The 18,258-nt window shown below is 41.2% G+C and overlaps 4 protein-coding genes and 1 long non-coding RNA gene across 13 annotated transcripts; 2 read left to right on the forward strand and 3 right to left on the reverse strand.

The window, feature by feature from the left end:
- Positions 1-9: 9 nt before the first annotated feature.
- On the reverse strand, positions 10-6,597 carry Tsr (Cofilin/actin-depolymerizing factor homolog tsr). Of its 2 annotated transcripts, none has more exons than XM_070660500.1 (3): positions 6,478-6,597; positions 760-1,002; positions 10-643 (listed from the first exon to the last, which is right to left on the reverse strand). In XM_070660500.1, exons 1-3 carry the CDS (start codon positions 6,580-6,582, stop codon positions 443-445), a joined length of 549 nt encoding a protein of 182 aa, XP_070516601.1. In that variant the 5' UTR covers positions 6,583-6,597; the 3' UTR covers positions 10-442. The 2 variants fall into 2 exon arrangements, with proteins under 2 accessions (XP_070516601.1, XP_070516602.1); XM_070660501.1 differs by lacking the exon at positions 6,478-6,597 and adding an exon at positions 5,775-5,951.
- A 96-nt stretch (positions 6,598-6,693) lies between these two features.
- Positions 6,694-12,381, reverse strand: Angel (protein angel homolog 2). 6 transcript variants are annotated; one of them, XR_011546087.1, is made up of 10 exons: positions 11,149-11,618; positions 10,427-10,817; positions 10,151-10,329; positions 9,681-10,054; positions 9,347-9,593; positions 8,939-9,241; positions 7,793-8,040; positions 7,361-7,725; positions 7,026-7,288; positions 6,696-6,885 (listed from the first exon to the last, which is right to left on the reverse strand). XR_011546087.1 is itself a non-coding variant. In XM_070660475.1 (8 exons), exons 1-8 carry the CDS (start codon positions 11,227-11,229, stop codon positions 7,713-7,715), a joined length of 1,836 nt encoding a protein of 611 aa, XP_070516576.1. In that variant the 5' UTR covers positions 11,230-11,618; the 3' UTR covers positions 6,986-7,712. The 6 variants fall into 6 exon arrangements, 1 of the variants encoding a protein (XP_070516576.1); XR_011546090.1 differs by lacking the exon at positions 11,149-11,618 and adding an exon at positions 12,291-12,381 and having other exon boundaries at positions 6,694-6,885; positions 7,026-7,725; XR_011546088.1 differs by lacking the exon at positions 11,149-11,618 and adding an exon at positions 12,104-12,226 and having other exon boundaries at positions 6,694-6,885; positions 7,026-7,725.
- LOC139104863 (beta-1,3-galactosyltransferase 2) lies at positions 6,914-7,664 on the forward strand. The gene is made up of 2 exons (XM_070660592.1): positions 6,914-7,569; positions 7,649-7,664. Exons 1-2 carry the CDS (start codon positions 6,914-6,916, stop codon positions 7,662-7,664), a joined length of 672 nt encoding a protein of 223 aa, XP_070516693.1.
- Positions 11,766-15,590, forward strand: LOC139104793 (uncharacterized). 2 transcript variants are annotated; one of them, XR_011546091.1, is made up of 4 exons: positions 11,766-11,958; positions 12,071-12,368; positions 12,602-12,757; positions 14,750-15,590. It is a non-coding gene; the product is annotated as an uncharacterized lncRNA (long non-coding RNA). The 2 variants fall into 2 exon arrangements; XR_011546092.1 differs by having other exon boundaries at positions 12,159-12,368.
- Positions 13,216-16,774, reverse strand: LOC139104777 (ectonucleoside triphosphate diphosphohydrolase 5-like). Of its 2 annotated transcripts, none has more exons than XM_070660483.1 (4): positions 16,636-16,774; positions 14,559-15,707; positions 14,207-14,383; positions 13,216-14,120 (listed from the first exon to the last, which is right to left on the reverse strand). In XM_070660483.1, exons 1-4 carry the CDS (start codon positions 16,654-16,656, stop codon positions 14,043-14,045), a joined length of 1,425 nt encoding a protein of 474 aa, XP_070516584.1. In that variant the 5' UTR covers positions 16,657-16,774; the 3' UTR covers positions 13,216-14,042. The 2 variants fall into 2 exon arrangements, with proteins under 2 accessions (XP_070516584.1, XP_070516585.1); XM_070660484.1 differs by lacking the exon at positions 16,636-16,774 and adding an exon at positions 16,465-16,599.
- Between the last annotated feature and the right edge of the window lie 1,484 nt (positions 16,775-18,258).

An 18,258-nucleotide genomic window follows, 5' to 3' on the forward strand; every position in this document is an offset into this window, starting at 1 on the left:
CTGCTTGACTGGTTGTAAATTGTTTTGTATTCTTGTACAATTATCTTATAATTATATAATAATATAGTATAATATTAATATTATATCAGACAGATTCACACAACGTCCGTAGTATGAAAAGGGATGCTTGGCCCTTTGCTGCTGATCCTTTTTTTTTCTTCCTTTTTTTTCCATTTCTGTTTACCTTTGCTAATATTCGCTCCCATGATGACTAACATATGTAGCGCAAAATACTTGATAATCGGTCTTGTTTAAAAGTGAAAAATGTGTAAAAACGTGAACCCTCGATGCAACGACAGTATAGAGCGTTATTGTATTTTTTTTTTGTTTTTTTTTTGTTTTTTGTTTGTATCTGGGAAGTTAATTCGCGACGTACTGTATTCCACTTGATTTTTCTTTTTCTTATCTCGTAATAGTGGTTTTGGGTTTTGCTGGAATACTTCTAATTCCTGTCGGTAGCTCGAAGCTTCTCCTCGACAGCCTCCTCAGAGGCCTCCGACAAGTCCGTCGCCTGTATGTACTTTTGCACACCAACCAGGGACTTTTTCAAAGCGTCGAAGGAACTCGAGTACAACATCTTCTTCTTAACCTTGGCCGTGTCGGGACACCACGACATCAAGAACAATTTTTGTTTCTTGGATGCCTGAGAACAAAATGATATTTTCTGTTAGCAAATCTGTCAGCAGATAGCTCTGTCAACACTTACGAAGCATACATCACGGGAAATAACATTTGCACGAGAATGAACATGGTAATTACCTCAGAAGTACCCTGACATTGATGGGTATATTCGAAGTCGAACAAGCCATAACGGCATTCCCCGCTGCCGCCCTTCTGTAAATCCTCGAGGAAGGCATCGTAAGCCGCGTCACGAGGTCCAATAACTTCGACGTCTATCTGCCTTTCGTCTTTGATGTAGAAAATCACATATCGATGCTTTTTGTCTTTCTTTATCTCTTCGTACGTTGTCTTGCAAACGTCCGCGACTGTCACTCCAGATGCCTAATAAAATAAACATAAATTATATTAGTGGGAAGTATTCGATTAAACTTTGTTTTATTACAATATAAATTCAATATGCTTATATAATCACAAGTCCATTGACATAGTAATGGCAAAAAGTGTCGTATAAATTTCAAAGGAGGTTCGTGATGAACTATAGACTGGTTGTATGGTGGTGAAATGGGTGCTGGGCGGGCAGCAGAACTGTCTCATCAATACAATAAACGTCGTGGCGTTCGGCAATCGGCACACATCGCACGTTGCCGTGTCGACCGGGCCGTTTAAGCCCATTTCGCGGGCAAAATACGTAGGGGACGCGCTACCGAAATAAATTCTTCCCACGCGCGAATCCCAACGCTAAAAGAGATCCGACGATCCACTTCTAAAGTTATCCCTTGGCTCTCGGGCACGTGTCGCGCGCTACGAACTTTCGTCCGATCGTCTCTTCTCTCCGCGTCGTGAAAATTCGTGAAATATGACCGCGACGCCGGATTACCTTGATATCAGGAGGCGAATGGACCGAAGGAAAACCTTTTCAATAGCCAGAATACTTCTCATCATTCTCAAGTCTTGCAATCTTAACTTTAAATTATATCGTTCAACAGAAAGGTCTCTAAGATCCATAAAAGATAGCAATAGCCTCGTATCAAAATTGCAGTATCAAATATTTTAGCGATCCTATAAAAAAAAAAAAAAAAGGCAACGACAAATAATTCTTTCTTTTTTTTTTCTTTTTTAATATTTCTTCGTTTAGCTGCGTTGGTCCATCTACAAGAATTTAATATTCCACAACGCTATCAAATTATTTCTCTAGCTCCTGCCAAATGCATGAATCTGGCACTCGAAGGGAGGACGCGTCACATGATCTACCGCATCCGTTTATATTTTCTCGAAAATTATGACACTTCACTAGGAACTCTGAGAGATTGTCTAAGCTGTATCTGTACCCACGGATACAGTCTTCTGCGCAAGAAATAATTTTTTTTTTTTTTTCTGGCGATTGAATCACCGAAGTGACTCAATCGTTCACTTAAATTACATCGCGCAGCGTAGACTCGAATTTCACGGAAGTAAATTAATGTTCACGATGCGGATTTGTTAATTGGCACGCGGCTCAAACACGGGCGTTCTCGATAGCCGACACCCGTACTCGCCGTATCGCCACTCGTTCCACATAATCGAAACAACGTAGCGAACGCAAAAGAGGGTCCTGCGAGAATCGCAGCGATTGGAGGGTGTACGGCGAGAACGTGGAGAATGCAATCCCTGGGTCGATATCCTGACGGGGCGGCGACGGGGGAGGGCCGGTAAAAGGGATGATGCCCCCTCGGTTACAAACCGCGCACAAGGTCAACGGAGACTGACTCACCGATAAACCTGTTTCAACTAATAAATAAAGCGCGATATAGATCAAAGCCGCCAATTATTTTTACATGCAAACAGTAATAATGAAATATAGTAATGAAAATTTAATGGAAACCTGTTAAATTAATGCGACCGAGACCTTTTTTCATTGACAAAGGTCGACCTCAAGGCGAGCACGTCTTCGACGCTAAGGTGACGCGATAAGTGGAAGTCGCGATAGCAAGATTTAATCAACTAGCCGTCGTCGCGGATACGAGACGTCAGTGAACTTCGAGAGTCGCTGGCCCGCAAGAAAATAACCGACCTCCTTACAGGCTCATTGAATTTTTCCCTCTCCCACAGCTACCGGTGCACCGCTGCATCTTTCTCTCTCTTTCTCTCTGAGCCTCTTTAATTTACTGTCATCGTCGAGACGCGGCGGCGGAGTGCGAGAGAGTACCGAGAGAGAGCTAACGGATAGAAGAAGATAGTCTCGCGAGAAGAACGAGCTCTCTTCGCCTAACGCCGAGATGACCGTTCCAGGAAAAATGATTAATACTGATTGAGCAAAGCGTAGACAATCTAAAATGCATGTTCGACATACGTTCTTATCTTGCGAGACACCTTGTACATAGATAATAGACTTACACGGTGTCGAGACGTCACACAGCCTTCTATAATTATTCCTTGGTGCATACGCAAATTTCCTCGTGGGAAGAGAACGGTTGACGAAAGGGCGCCGCGGAGGTGAATCCGCGAGAGGGTTAAGGTCGTGCTTAATCACGCGGACAGGGAACGACGACGGTACGATACGACGCCGACGATAAGCCCACCGAGTCACGGTCTTATTTATATCCGCGCGGGAGTTGCAAGTGGTTCTGATAAGAGAGCGCGAGCCATCCTCGTCGCGTTGCACTGGTTGCAGCTTTTCGCGATATTAACTGGACGTTTCCGTTATCCGTTGTCGCTCGCCTGGCATTTCGCGACTCGTAACATGCTCCGCAACTTGCGCATCTCGTATATTCCTAAGATTTTTGTTCCTGAAATTTTATTTTTCTATTTTGTAATTTTTATAAATGAACAATGACAAGGCTGAAAGAAATATATATCTTAGATAAACTTGAACTTAACTGTCTTTTATTTCCCGTGTCTTCGTTTATCAATCTCGTGCCTATCGAGTTTACTTCAGTGCCAAGGAACCGAGTCCAGCTTTAATGTTTCGGCAAAATTCGGAAAAAATTTAATAATCTCTCGCGAGATTTATCGTAAGCTTTGAAGACCAATCGCGGTAATATGATAACGCCTGATCGGCACCGTTTGATTACGTGCAAACGGTGAGATCAATATCAGCTCGAGTCTCTCTCTCTCTCGAGATAAGGTTCTTAATTATTTTCTATGCAAGCCGTCAACTTCTTGATCTGTTTACGCCTGCAGTCACTCGGGTCTAATCATAACAGAATATAATTTAAACTGTCGTAATGAAGAAAGAGTAAATGAGAACCGGAAGAATTTGCATTTTTATCGAGGTTTCTCCTATCTCGAACGTCCGCGTTTGCGGCGGCGAGGGGGGGAAAAAAAAACCTACCGTTTTTTCACCGATAGGGAACCAACAATTGTGCCAAAGAGGAGCCGATCGTACAAACGGTTGTTGGGATAGCGCAAAAATCGCCGGCAATTTGTCGACAGGTCTCACAGAGAACCGCCGACCCGAGATTCGAGAGCAGAAGTGACGACGGTACGTGATTCGAAACACCTGGCCAAAATAAAACGCGTTTTTTCCCTCGAGGATGACGCTCGACGCAGCCTCCTTCGCTCTGTTCGCCGCGTTCTCCACGTAACGTAACGTGTGCTAAGTTTCCTAACTCCCTGCAAATTCACACGAACACATATTAAAAAGAAAAAAATAGAAAAAAGAAAAAAAAAAAAAAAAAAAGATAAACGTAAATCAATTTACCAATCCCGGAAACGTTTCGGAGTACACGTTTGCGTCTTTCGCCGTGTATCTCGTTATTATATTTTTAATACAACGGCATCGCTCTCCCCTTCCGCGTAACTCAAGGCTGACAGCGGTATATATACTCGATTAAAATCGGGCGTATTACGTGCGCGATTGGTGATTTTTTTTCTTTTTTTTTCTCCTGAAAAACGCAAAGCCGACAGAGAATCGGCGACCTATATATAATAATGCAAGTAATTAACGAAAGCACGTATACGTGAAAGTTTGTGCACGCATTAGTATGCGTGTTGGTATGCGTGTGTACACGCGGGCGCAAGGGCGCCATTACAATGCCGCGGTCGCACGACAAATCGAGTCATCGGTCTTTCGCGATGAGTCGTTTACCTTTTACGTCGTGGCGATCGCCGCGACGTTCAGGGGATACTCCGCGGAGGAATTTCCGCGATGATGTCGGTGAGGTGGTCGTCGTAAAGCTCGCACCTCGACCTCCCCGAGCGCCGCGGCGCAGCCTCTCACGCTGAGGGGTGACAAATCGGGATTGTCTCCCTCCTGGACGGAGCTAAAAAGAGACGAAGCCGCGAAGGATTGCTGGTTAACTCGAATTCAATATTTATAGAAACGGCCGAATTTGTCGTGTAATAAACCGCAATCGGGAGGCCGCGCGTCCGCTTCTGTAGTCGCAGGACCCGGTCTCGCCAGAGCAACACCGGTTGCGATATCGGGCGCGACGTTTGCTAATAGGAAGAAGAGAGAGCGAGCGAGAGAGAGCGAGCGAGGGAGAGCGAGAGAGAGAGAGAGCGCAAGAGAGAGAGAGAGAGAGAGAGAGAGAGAGAGAGAGAGAGAGAGAGAAGCAAAACGAGAAAACGCAATCTCCCAGGCGTAAAAGCGCGATCTCACGCCGCGGTGACGCGCGATTCGCCGTCGTCACTAATCGTTCGGTCGGTCGGCACGCCAAAGTAGAAATGAATCATACGCGCTTCCTAGAAGCGACGGCGAGCCCGTCGCCGTCGGCGCCGCGGGGTCCGCGGCCGGCAACGAAGCCGCGGCCTAGGCAAGACGGCCGTGGCGAGGCGGTGCGGGGCGACAGAGAGGACGAGACGCGGCGGCGAGCTACGAGATTCCTCCGTTACGAGAAAGGAGGCGTATGTCGAATAGCCGGGCAGCAATGGCCGACCGGCGCGTCTGCTGCGGCCATAACCACAAAAAGGCCGTCGGACGGCCGCGCCGCGCCGGGCCGGGCCGGGATGGACCTCGCCCCTCGCGTACCCCGCGCAGCACGGCCTCGATGTCGCGTCTCTTGCAGATGTTCCCTGCTACCCGAGGGGATTGTTAAAGAACCTCGCACGCGGGTACGTGGACGACGGGGTGTGCAAAACGGTCAGCAACAGCGGCGGCGGCGGCGGCGGCGATGACGGCGATGGATACTACCATCATCGTCGCCGCCGTTGCAGCTGCGTCCGGAGATATTTACCATTTTTCGCTGCGGGCGATGTAGCCGGTGAACAGAGTCACGTGAACGAGCACTTTAACCAACACTTTTCCCGGAGTATCTCGGTCGTTGTGGAACTGAATAGCGGCAGTCCAGTACAGTCGAAGGGATCGCGCGGCTGGCTCTCACGGGCGAAACGGGAAGGGAGGCTCCTCTCTCGCGGCGACCAGCCGGCTCTATCTTTCTCTCTCTCTTCCTCTCCGCGAATCCTGTATCCCTACGCCTGCGTATGTGGCGCCTCCACGGTCGGCCGCGTTGATTGGTTCGCGTCCGGCCTCCCGTGCCCCGTTGTTGCATCGTCAAAAATTCGCGGTTGCGCGCCGCCGTGTTGGAATTTCATCACGCGTGAGAAAAATCTCGCGCGAATCCTTCCGAATTCGCAGCAGCCGGAATCGCGCGGGATGCACGAACAGATGAATGTCTGCGTCGCGCGCGACGTTCGCCGGGATTGCCGACGTGCCGAACAAAACGGCGGTTTGAAACAGAAGCGCGTGGACAGGGATCGCGAATTGGGATCAATTAGCGCGCGGAAACGAGAAAAATGAGCGTAAAGTGACTGAATCAATCCAACGCGAGCCCGCAAGATCGATTTCGCGTCGCCACGCGTTTTCGGGAGGAATTAGTCATTGACGCGAGACGTGCTGGTCGCGCGGCCCAATCGCCGCTGGGGATGTGGGGAAATTACCTTATATGGGCAGCAGCGTGCGTGCGACTGTCCGGCGCGCACGCGTCTCGATTGCACGCCGGAATCCCTCGCGTCGACGTTTTGAACCATGCGACTTATCACCATCGATAAAGCAAGACTCTACTATCAAATCGTACAAATTTCAAGTAAACTCAATTAAAAAAATATTGCTAATAAAAAAAAATTAAGCATTTATAATTATTTACCTAATAGCTCCAAATTTATTACAACTTCGAAGTTGACTCCCGAAGTTACCTCGATTTGCCAGTCAAGTAATAGAATTTTTTTTCTTTTAGTACCGGGAAAGTTTGCTACGAGCCACCACCGACAAATCGAACAAGTAGTACGAGTCAACGCACCGATAATCAGACGGTCACAGTGGTCACACGAGAAACGTCAGTAGTATATCTAAATGATAAGTTAAACATATCTTAGCATGGTTAAACACAGTATGGTTAGACACATACTTTTAAAATACAGATTCTTATTACTGCTCGTTTGCACAGGATGCATTTTACTATTTATTATATTTATGGAAAGATACTTACAATCACCGACTCCAAAAGTAAATTTAGTGCACCTTCAGACAACATATGAAATGATTGGAAAGCCAAGAACTCCTAGAATCATAATCGAACCACCGTGCAATGCTACGTTTCTGGTATGGATTGTCACATCTTATGCCGGTGAACCTTCACCGAGAAGTGCCTTAAGACGAGCTTATACACACGAAGAGTTGGCAGTTTTAGGCGTCAGAAGAGTATTTTTACTCGGTACATTAAACGACGATGCAAAAAGGAAAACCCACATGCTGCAGAATTCATTATTAGACGAGGCGCGACGATTTAATGACATACTTCAGGGAGACTTTTTAGACACTTACAGAAACTTGACTCGCAAGCACTTGATGGGTCTTCACTGGGCGGTAAACAATTGCAAAGACGTTAAATATATCGTGAAGATGGACGACGATATCGTTGTAAATATGTACGGCATACTAGAGAAGTTACACTTGGGCGTGGTAAAGGAGAGCTCTCTGTCCGGCTACCTCATGAAAAATATGATTCCCGTTCGAGAGCCAGCCAACAAATGGTATGTGAGCAACGTGGAATATGCGGGTAGTTTTTATCCGGACTTCGTCTCTGGCTGGCTGTACGTAACGCGTCCACAGGTGGCAAGACAACTGATTAACTATGCCGAGTCTTCCCACGAATATTTTTGGATAGACGACGTGTTTATAACTGGAATCTTAAGGCACGCTTTAAACATAAACGTTCAAAACATTAGTGAGATTTATACAACAGATTACAGATACCTGGAGTGTTGTATAAAGGGAAGAGTAAGTCTGCTGAAATGCGAATTCTTGATCGGTCCTAACGGCGGCGACGTCGAGTTGCAAGTGAGATTCAAGGAGTTCGCAAAATTTTGCCATGCAAATTGTTCTCCGCGCGAGAAGAGTAATCTCGTGGGTAAGACTTGCGTGACAGCGTACAAAGAGCCAAATCCATATAAAGGTGCAGTGCAGATAAGCCCAGTTAGAATTTTATGAAAAACGTAATCTGCCTGTACATAGATTAATGAGATTAATAATAGTAATATGTATATTTATTACGGATATTTTTTTAAACATTACTGTATATAAAATTTGTACAGTGTATTTTACATTTTTTTATTATTATTATTATTATAGTTTTACAGAATCGCAGTTCTATATTCTACTTAACTTTTTATGTGTCAGGAATCCTTATATAGTAATTGCTATATCACAGTCCTATATGTGTGATAATTACAATTTTATTTTACATAAAACGCGAGTGACACTTTTGAATCTATGTTTTAAGCACAAATAAAATTTTTTCGTTTTTCATAAATCTTAAACAGATCTTGATAATCGTAATATAAAATATTTTATCTGTTAATTATCATTAGAAAAAAATAAAATAATTTTTTTTTTCGTTGAAAGTGTCATAAAAAAAATTAAGGACGAAAAAGAAAAAGAAATTTTTTCCACCTTTATTTATAATTTTTTAAACGTCGTGAAAGTTATTTTCACATAAAAAAAATTTTAATTTTTACTTGCTCTACTTGTATTAGAAAATATGTTAATTGTTAATAAAAATAAAATAAAATTTAAGTTGTCAATGGTATAAACGCAAAAAATTAATTACTTCAATTTAAAATAAAAAACTTTCTTTTTTCCAATTTTTGCAAGTTTTAGAAAATTGGAAGATGATGTCTTTTGATACTACTAAAAACAAATTAGATAAATTATCAATTATCTTTTTCTGGTCAATATTTAAATTTAATGTATTGAAAAACAAAAAATAAAAATAAATACGATAGTCGTCTAATGTTAAAGTAGAGATTTTTTTTTCGGTAACTGAAAGGTGGCACCTAAACATAAATGATCGCTGCCTACTAAAAAATTTGGTATTGTAGGTAACGTGGTACATTGGCTTACTGTAGGGAGAGTGTATTTCTCCAATGGTTGAATGTCGCTGTAAAATATATAATCCACGTTAACCCATTCATCCTGATGTGTCGACGCTTCTTTTTCACCATGAGGACTTATATGCGTGTAAACACTGCGCATTTTAAAGGGATGCGTTAGAGTACCGGATGAAAATCTCGCGGAATGGCCTTGTACAATCTCGATGACTTGCGTGCTATTATCGTTATTGCCACTCTGTTGCAGGACATTTATATTACAAGGCGTTTGTACACTTTCATCTTGCCTCTGACGACGCGATTCACTGTTTTGAAGCTAATAAAAAAAAATAAACTTTAGTTAGAAAAACAATTTTTTTAATAAATTGGGAAAAAAATTGAATATAGTATAGATTTTAAACGCGATTATCGACTTACATACCATAACTTTGCCGGTGCCTTCTCTTCGCAATCTCTGAGTCAAAATATTAAAGTGCTGACAGTTATCTGTGACACATAACCGCGGTGGTATTAAAGAATTGGATAAAGAACGATACTGTGATGGTTCTAAATTCCGTCCTTTGCCGTAATACTTAAACGAGCCCTCCGTTAGGAACTTATAAACACCAGTGAATGGCTCTAGATTGAAATCTCCTGCTAATATAATCGGCAAGTATTTCGGACCCGTCCTAAAACATTATTGACGTTAATAAATGTTTGAAAATCTTTCACAAGAATAAACGACACGAATAATTCTAATAATAAAATATCCTCACATCGTATTATCGATGAACGCGATTCGTTCTATTTCCGCTAACAAAAGCTGTATCTGCGCCAATCGTACATCGTTACGTTTTGGATTATATAACAAATGAGTGGTAGCAATCACGATTTGCGTCTCTGGGTTATCTCTAAGAGCTAGCTTGGCGATTATTCCGACATTGTCTCTACTTAAACGCTCGATTCCAGACTGATACAGCTCCACCTTTATATAATCTAGTAGAATGAATTCGCTGGAACGATATAGCAAAAGCAAGCCGTCCTTTTTGTCATTGGTTCTCTTTTTGTACAGATACTCATATCCGTGCTGTTTAAATGGTGCCACAAAATCTAACAGATGTTCTTCCTGCATTTCCTGAAGGCATATTACCTGGAATATTCGATAATACAATAGCACACGGTATTTCTTTTACGTTCTCATTTCGGGTTTGACAGCATTATTAAATGCCGAAGAATAAATATGTACATTTGCCTCTGCCTCGAATATCTCTTGTAACACAAGAGGTTTCCGTATTTTCCAATTCAGTGCTTTCTTGTTGTGATTCATATACAAGCATGAGTGATCTTCCAACAGGTTTTGTGCCAAGATATTGAAGGACAAGAGCTTCAGTATGAAAAAATCTTCTATATTATTGGACGATCTATCTAAAAATATTTGAGAAATCATGGTCTTTAGAAATAGCAGTCAATTATATAAATAATATTATACATTTATTTATTAAATATTTAATATGATTTTTACCTTTTTCAATTCGTCTCCATTTTCTTATGGCTTGATACCTTTGCTTATTCATGTAATTACCATACATATTGTCTCCTGTGCATACATTAGCTTTAACACTATGTGTTACCTCTGTGTATGCTTTAGTCTGACAATAAAACAATGTGTTTGGTGCTGCATGAAATGGTATGTCACACATTGTGGTGGCGTTATTCTGATTGTAGCATGTATCACTGTAAGGTTCCATATTAATTTTCTTCATGTACTTTTCCTGAGGTACAGTATTATCCATAGAGTAAGCAAAATACAACTCCAGGTAATTTGAAATTAGTGCTTCCCAGTCAGGAATTTGGCAGACACATAGCTCCTCCAACAATGAGCGTTGCCAGGTCAGCTCCAGCTTACGAAAGATCTGAGGAGAGGTCATACACAAAATAAGCCAGATACAAACAAGATAAATGCAATCAAATAAAAATTAATCGCAATGCAAAAACAATGGGTATTATTCGATTCTTCTCGAGAAGCTGTGCTTCTAAAGAGTTTCCGCGTCACGAGATTGTGACCGTGAACGGTTACTGGAACCGAGTACAAACTAAGTCAAGAGGTTCGTTCCTCGAGGGAGGGTTTATCGGTACCTTAACCTAACATTCGCCCAGCGACGCAGTGAGATGGAGATTAACTCTCGGGATATGTCGCGACGAAGGGTATGCGAGAACCACTGCCCCGCGACTCGCTGGACTCACCTTTCGCGAGATCACCGGCCGTGCGTTACATGCTATGTTCAGCAGAGAAGCGGCACTCGTCAGCAGTAGTCTCGAGCTCATTTATCGGTGCAGGCTCTTTTTTTTTTTTTCTTTCTCACGCGCCTACCATTGCGTTCACATCCGGGGTCTGGGGAGCTGGGGGACTAGCGCGTCGTCACCGTGGTAACACCACCAAACACCACGACGTATACGTACCGCGCGACAGGGAAACGTAGCCGCGCCGAGGCAACGTGAAGACCCTGAAGACCCCTTCAGGCGAGTCGCGAGGTGCGACCTGACCTCTCGATCTTTCGCTCTCGCTCGTATGCTCTCACGGTGACGCGCGCAATCTCTAACATAAGCTATACGACGCCACCAGCCATTATTTCAAATCACCGTTGACCTTGAATAACAACTGATCTCGAAGTATTTTGACGATCTCGTGTGCCTCTCTGCTCGCTCTCCACTCTGCTGCTCGCGGTCCTCGTAGATTCGCACGTATGGCAGGTAAACGGCGTGCCGCCGAGGGAAGGTCGAGAGGGGGACAGCCTAGACCTATATTCGTATTTCGTATGCTTATCACTGATTTAGCACCGGCACAATGCCGAATACGTTCCCGGACAATTACTTTAATGAACTTGGACCACAAACATGGTTCAAGGATGCAGATATATCGAGGAACGGACATGGAAAGTTATGAGACAAATAAAATAATAAGAGTAAATGAGAGAAGCAAATTTTTTGCGCCGGCTCGCTTTTTCTCTTGACGCGACAATAGCGGTTATTTGTGACGACAATTAAGTCCCGCAGGTAATTTTGTCTGTTATTACATTCTAATAACAGATTGCTGATATTTTGCTTGATATTCTAATGATAAGTCTCCAAACACTCCTCAGCTAAAACAATATTTTTCCGTTTTTAGATAAAGGCTGGACGTAATTGGGAGATAACTTACGTTCATTTTTATCAATGCGGACTAACTTGAATCTCGCTATTTTATTTCCTTTCAGATCTCAGACGTAAAGTAGATAAAAAGAAAGCCGAGCCAAGATTAAAGTCAATCCACACTGGTAGAAGTGAACATGAGAAGCACAAGCAGCAAAGATAAGGAGAGACTGGAGGCCACTGTTGAAATACACTACCACACCACGACGAGCGAGAAACGATAAAGAAGCTGGTCTGTCCCGGATGATGCTCGTGGACTAATAGCTCGATAACAAGTAAGGGCGACAAACGATCTCTAGCCGCCTTTTAAGAGAGAATCAGAAAGTTCCGCAACACAATCTTTTCTTGAATAAAACATATCGTTTCTATTTCTTTTAATGTAACGGACATAGGTGAGAGCGCAGCGTCTCTTTCAATAGTGGTGATTTGTTAACGTTCAATAATAATGTCGCGTCTTCGATGCTCGTCACCGATAACGTATGCGTTGCACAAAATTCTTTGCTTCCAGGTTTCCCTTCTCTTTTTATGGAGATAGCCACGCGCGCACTATTGCCATGGAATTATCAACGATAATCTAGCGATAAAAGCATCAAGACGAGGGTCTCGCGCACAATGCGCGCTTTAATATAGATTACGCTTGTACTGTCAATGGGTTTATAGACATGTAAATATTCTCTCACATAACATACATACACGTGCGTTATCGCGATGTCTCCGACGTATCTGCTGCGCCGCGTTCGCCGCAAATTCGCAGAACTTTGCAGATGATGGCTTAAAATAGATTTATGCGCGAATTCCGATTAATCTTCGATGTGCATAAAATTATCGTGGCTTTATTTATCGTAAGTGAGAAATCGATTTTGGCAACTGGATTAGTTCTTCAAAGTTTTCAAGGAAGAATCAAACATAATTTTAATTTTTGCATTTTAAAAATTTAAAAAAAAAAGAAAAAAGAGAGAAAAAATTCATATATTTAAAAGAATGATAATGAATTGGATTAGAAATTAGAATAATTAAATATGTATAGTTTGATAAGAGTTTCAAGTACAGATACAAATTAAATCTTCGAATAGTCTTAAAAATGAACTTTATAAATAATGTATTAATGTCAAACCATACGTATTATTTCAACAATACTTTTTATTTTATCTATACACACGCAACGTATATGTAATTTATTACACGGCTCTGCTGGCCATGTTACGATAAATACAAGGATTTGCTTGTGCGGTATCGCAAAAGGAATTCCATAAAACGTCGCGGTGCGGTGATACATACAAAAATCGAATGTTATGTACATCGTTGGCATACTTTAACAGGTAAACGTTAGCAGGATCGGTGATAAAATCTATTTGTACTAAGTTTCTGATGATAACTGCAGTTTTTGTGCATTAAAGATATGTCAGTTCCCCGTTTTTTCGCGATTAACGATTTCGTAGCAGATATGTCGCCGCGAGATTCGTGTCATCTCGCTCTATTTTCTACTGAATTGCACTTCGATCAGTTTTATACAATGACTAAATCGATCTTGTCGTTGATTTATGTCGTGAACGTATTAATCATATTTGTCCGCAAGATTAAAAATATGCGCAGACATAAAATAATACGTTTCAAAGAGCGATCATAATTACGCGACTCGTTTCAGACAGATAAGATAACGAAATACTTCAGATAAAAATATATTGCATTCGTACCTAAAAAGTAGATCGAATACGGATTTCTTTTCAAATGGCGGGAGAGACCAGTTGTACAATTAGGTAGTTGTACGACAAACCTTAATAATAATTATGAAATGTTTCATCAAATTCCAAGTTTTTATATAAAAAACGTTAAGTTCCATTAATATCTAACATGCCATCTCTCTCAATTGCATGTGTTTCCGTTGCTTCATTTTTTCAAGGTACAAATCTAGAATAAAACTTATTTAACGATAATAAAGCTGCACAGCGTCAAAGTCCATTTTGGAGAACGTTGAACGCGGCTCCTAGTGCCCAACTCAATTCGTGACCGTTGATTTTTTTATAAAGCTGAAACAATTAAAATTATTTAATTACTTCTGAAAATACTCTCATAACATAATAATACCGCTACTTATATCCAATTATTTATTTACATGCAAATTAGTCGACGGTTCCAAGCCAAATCCATTTCTTAATAGAACATAAATAAATGTTAAATCCAAGCACATGAATGGTTGGTCCGTATTCGGATAGTCGCACGTTTCCATGGCTTGTTTTAGAATTGAACTCAGTTGCACTTTTCCGCCCGAAAACGGATCTATTAATGCTACCTGAAAAATTGATACACGTATATATTTAATTTTTTTTCAATTGTATTATTATAGAGATCATATTTTAAAATTTATATAGCTTTTTTAATATTAATTAAGTTAACATTTTATTTATTAATTATTTTATATAAGTCTAAAAAATATCTACAATTTTTATTATTATTTTATTATTTACCTCAGTTGCACGTTCAAAGTAATACGAGAACGCATATACTTCGTGGTCCTTCAAACCAATTGGTCTCTCCGTGAGAGTGTCGACATAATTTTCAATAATCTTTAAACATTCAGCAAAACGTACAATCGGCTTGTTTTCATCTCCGCCAGCAAAGTTTTGCGTTTTCACTAATTTGTATGTACCATTTACAGGACCTTTCACTCGGTAGTCACGCCCGTGATAAAACCAATCGGTGGAGACGATCGGATTGATGCACTCAGAATGTACCTCTATCGGAACATTTGGATTTGTATCATCGAGATTCATGTTGTAAGTTAAAATTGCCTTTCTGGCGGCCATCAGACCCATGCCTAAGTAACTGTGCGTATACAGACTCATGTTGTGATTGAATACGTTGATAGAGTAAATGTGTTTATCCAGTTTTTTGGCTTGTAGGCTGTCTGGTTGGAATGTGACTTGCGTGGAACCACCTCCAAGATCCAGCGCGGCCACTGTGCTTTGGAAGCTGAGCGAATTGAAACGATCCAGTAAGAAATTGACAGTGAACCAGGAGAAAATCCCCTCATCTGTGCCTTCCATTACAGAGATGGAATTCCTTGCGATCTGAAAACCGGACGTTTGGAATAGCTTTCGGCACTCCTCCAGTATACTGTTGGCTTTGTGTTCCGGCAATAATCTTAGTCCTGCCGTGGCCTTCATCGTTAGTAAGGTACGAGACCATTCCGACTGTGGAATTACCGCCTTTGCTTCATTTAAAAGCACAGTCAGAGATTTTGCGGCGTCTTCCGGCTTGTCGGCAAACGAGCTCAATCCGGGTTTCACTTCCTTAAAAAGTTCATTATCCAATTCTAAGTTACCATTAACAATGGATTCGTGAAAGCTGAATGCCAATACACGACTGCCGGTGGATCCAGCGTCGATGACGACCACGTAGAAGGATTTTTGTAAATTAAACGATAATGCTAAGCTATCGATAGCCTTGCTTCCTATTCTAATTGGCTTTATGTCATTTGCTATGGCTATGTAACCCAGGAACAATGAACCAAGTACTAAGAGCATGGTAAAGTACTTCCTTCCAGGCTGACTTGTGGTTTTCTTCTGGTGGGATGCCAATTCATTTTCACTCTTCACCTCATTTTCAGTTTTCAGCTAAAAAACAGAATAATTGTAAGTTTATGTTAGAAGTACAGTATATTTAAATAAAAAATATTCTAGAGATAATAAAGTATAACACATATGACTTCAAAAGACTGCTCTAATTAATTTAAAAGATACAAATCATCTTTACAGATAATCAAGATGAGTTTAATGAAATATTTTTCAGATCAAAGGTTAATTGAATTCAATTTAATCTAACTGCTTACAGCAAAATTTCCGATTATATTCTATTGTCCTAATTCTTTTTTTTTTATATATTACAGAAAAAAAGCCTTAATTCTCTTCATTTTTAATAAAATATAGGAATAACTTAACAAGGAAAATTTTGATAAAGCTCCACTAAACTTGGCGATTAAATTCAACCGTGTAATAAAGTCTCCAAACACGAGCTCGGCATAGAATACAGTAAAAAGCAATAAACAAATATTTATAATTTTTATTGCGTCCTGTTACAACGTCCCAAAAAATAAAAAAAAATAAAAAATCTATTCGCTTGGATCTTTTTTTCCTACGTCTAACATAACAAATTATTGTTCCAGCCTAATTAATAAAGCACAAGTGTTCCGGCATCGCGGAGCTTGGCCGAGTCAGTAGGAATTTGTCAAGGCCATCCTAGGTCGATCGCCAATTGAGTTAATTAGCCCGAGGTCACCCTGGATCGACACGGAAAGAGGCGAACGATCTAACCTCACCGCGAGTGACTCGTCGTGCGGTAAGACTCCGTTTTTTGCGTTATCTCGACACTCACGAGTGTATATCGCATCTAGGGCGACCTGTACGATCCGCCGGGCGCTCGACATGTGAAAAAAATAGCCCTCGGAGGACGACGACGGCAAGAGTGCGCTCGTCGCGTGTCGACGACGATGTCACGTGACAGGACGCGAGTCGTAGCTCGAAATTCGAACCGGCCTTTACGCACCTTGCGATGTCTCAAACTCATCCTTTATTCGACGGAGGACGGTAACGAGGACGATCAACGGTCGAGGAGACAGAGAATCAAACGAAACTCATCACGCGGTGGCTACTACGGCAGACTGGGAGCGCGAATTGCACGGCGTGGCTCCTCGGCCTTCGCCGAGTATCGTATCCGTGGGGCCCCGTCGGGGAGTTCTACACCAATTAGTGTTGGCGCCTATACCGGCGAGTCATTACGTGACGTGAGCGACGATAACATCCATCGCAAATCTCGGGGTACAAAGGTGACTAGAGAAAGAGAAAGAGATAAAAAGAGACGAGCGATAATTCGGCTTTTGCGAGACTGTCCGTCGGATACGCTTGACGGCAACAACAGTGCGGCGAACCACTGAGAATCTAATTAAGCGATTGAAATAGACGTAATTTAGCGGTGACCGTCGAATTGAACGTTAAAATAGTGAGTAGAGAAAAGGAAGAAAGAAAGAAAAAGACCGATTATGCGTGTTTGAGAAGATAACGAAGAACATGTGATCGCGAAACTGGCGGGGAAAAGCGTTCAACATCTTTCATTCGAGCTCTTTTGCGTAATTTATTAAAAAGAAAAGAAAGAGGAAAAAGAAGACCCGCTGAGCCACGTAAAACATTTGGCTCAACGTATCTTTATTTCTTTTTATTCTTCTCGCTCATCCGGTTGGTTTTGCGTGCCAATTACGAGCGTTTGTTCGTCGCGGACAGTTCATAGTATGATACAAATTAAAAAATATCTAATCATTCAATTATGCAATGCAGTTAGATAATAAATGACATACTCGTGGCGATGACTCGATGATATCTCGCGTTTTCTTTCGAAGCACAAACTTGTCAATACGTTTAAGAAATTAAATATCTGTGAACATACGAGCCGATTAATTGTACATTATTGTAAGTATATAAAAATTCCAATTAGTGTTATTTAATAATAATAATAATATTAAAAACGGGTTTAAGGCAACATTTTTTTTTTTTTTTTTTTTTTTTACTGGATAAATTTTAAATGTAAGATTGCTGGATTTTTTTTTTTATTTAGGAAGGTTCGCATGTTTTATAGTTAGTTCTTTATATGCAAGCAGATGAACCATAAGCGCGTCGAAATATTTATGTTGTAGATAAAACGTAGATATCCTGATTATATTTGTGACATATGCCAGAGAGATAAAAGAATCCGAACGTATATTCACCGTGAGAAATAGCGTTCGTGATGCTGCGAATTTAACTTCTTTTTAATTTATATTTTTAAGAAACAAAAACGTTTTAATATACCTTAATTACATACACACGTAAACGTAAATTTGTACGTTTTTGCATATGCAACGATTTTTTAATATTACTGAGAAATAATTATGGGATGACTTTTTAACTGTGAGTAAGAATTTGTACAAATTTAGGGGAATAAGTGTTGATCGCACCGAAGGTTAGAATTCTTTTCTCGGCTCTAAAAATAGATCCCAACTCAACAAATATTTTTAGGTCGTGGTGGTTTCTTGGACGTAGTATGGAGTACACTGACAGGAGCTCGTATCAGGATAAGGTGTCAGTCGCATGAAAGTGGAAAAATTTCGATTCGTACTGCAAAAGTACAAATATCGGT

The sequence above is a fragment of the Cardiocondyla obscurior genome, linkage group LG08 (assembly GCF_019399895.1).
Source record: "Cardiocondyla obscurior isolate alpha-2009 linkage group LG08, Cobs3.1, whole genome shotgun sequence".
Lineage (NCBI taxonomy): Eukaryota > Metazoa > Arthropoda > Insecta > Hymenoptera > Formicidae > Cardiocondyla > Cardiocondyla obscurior.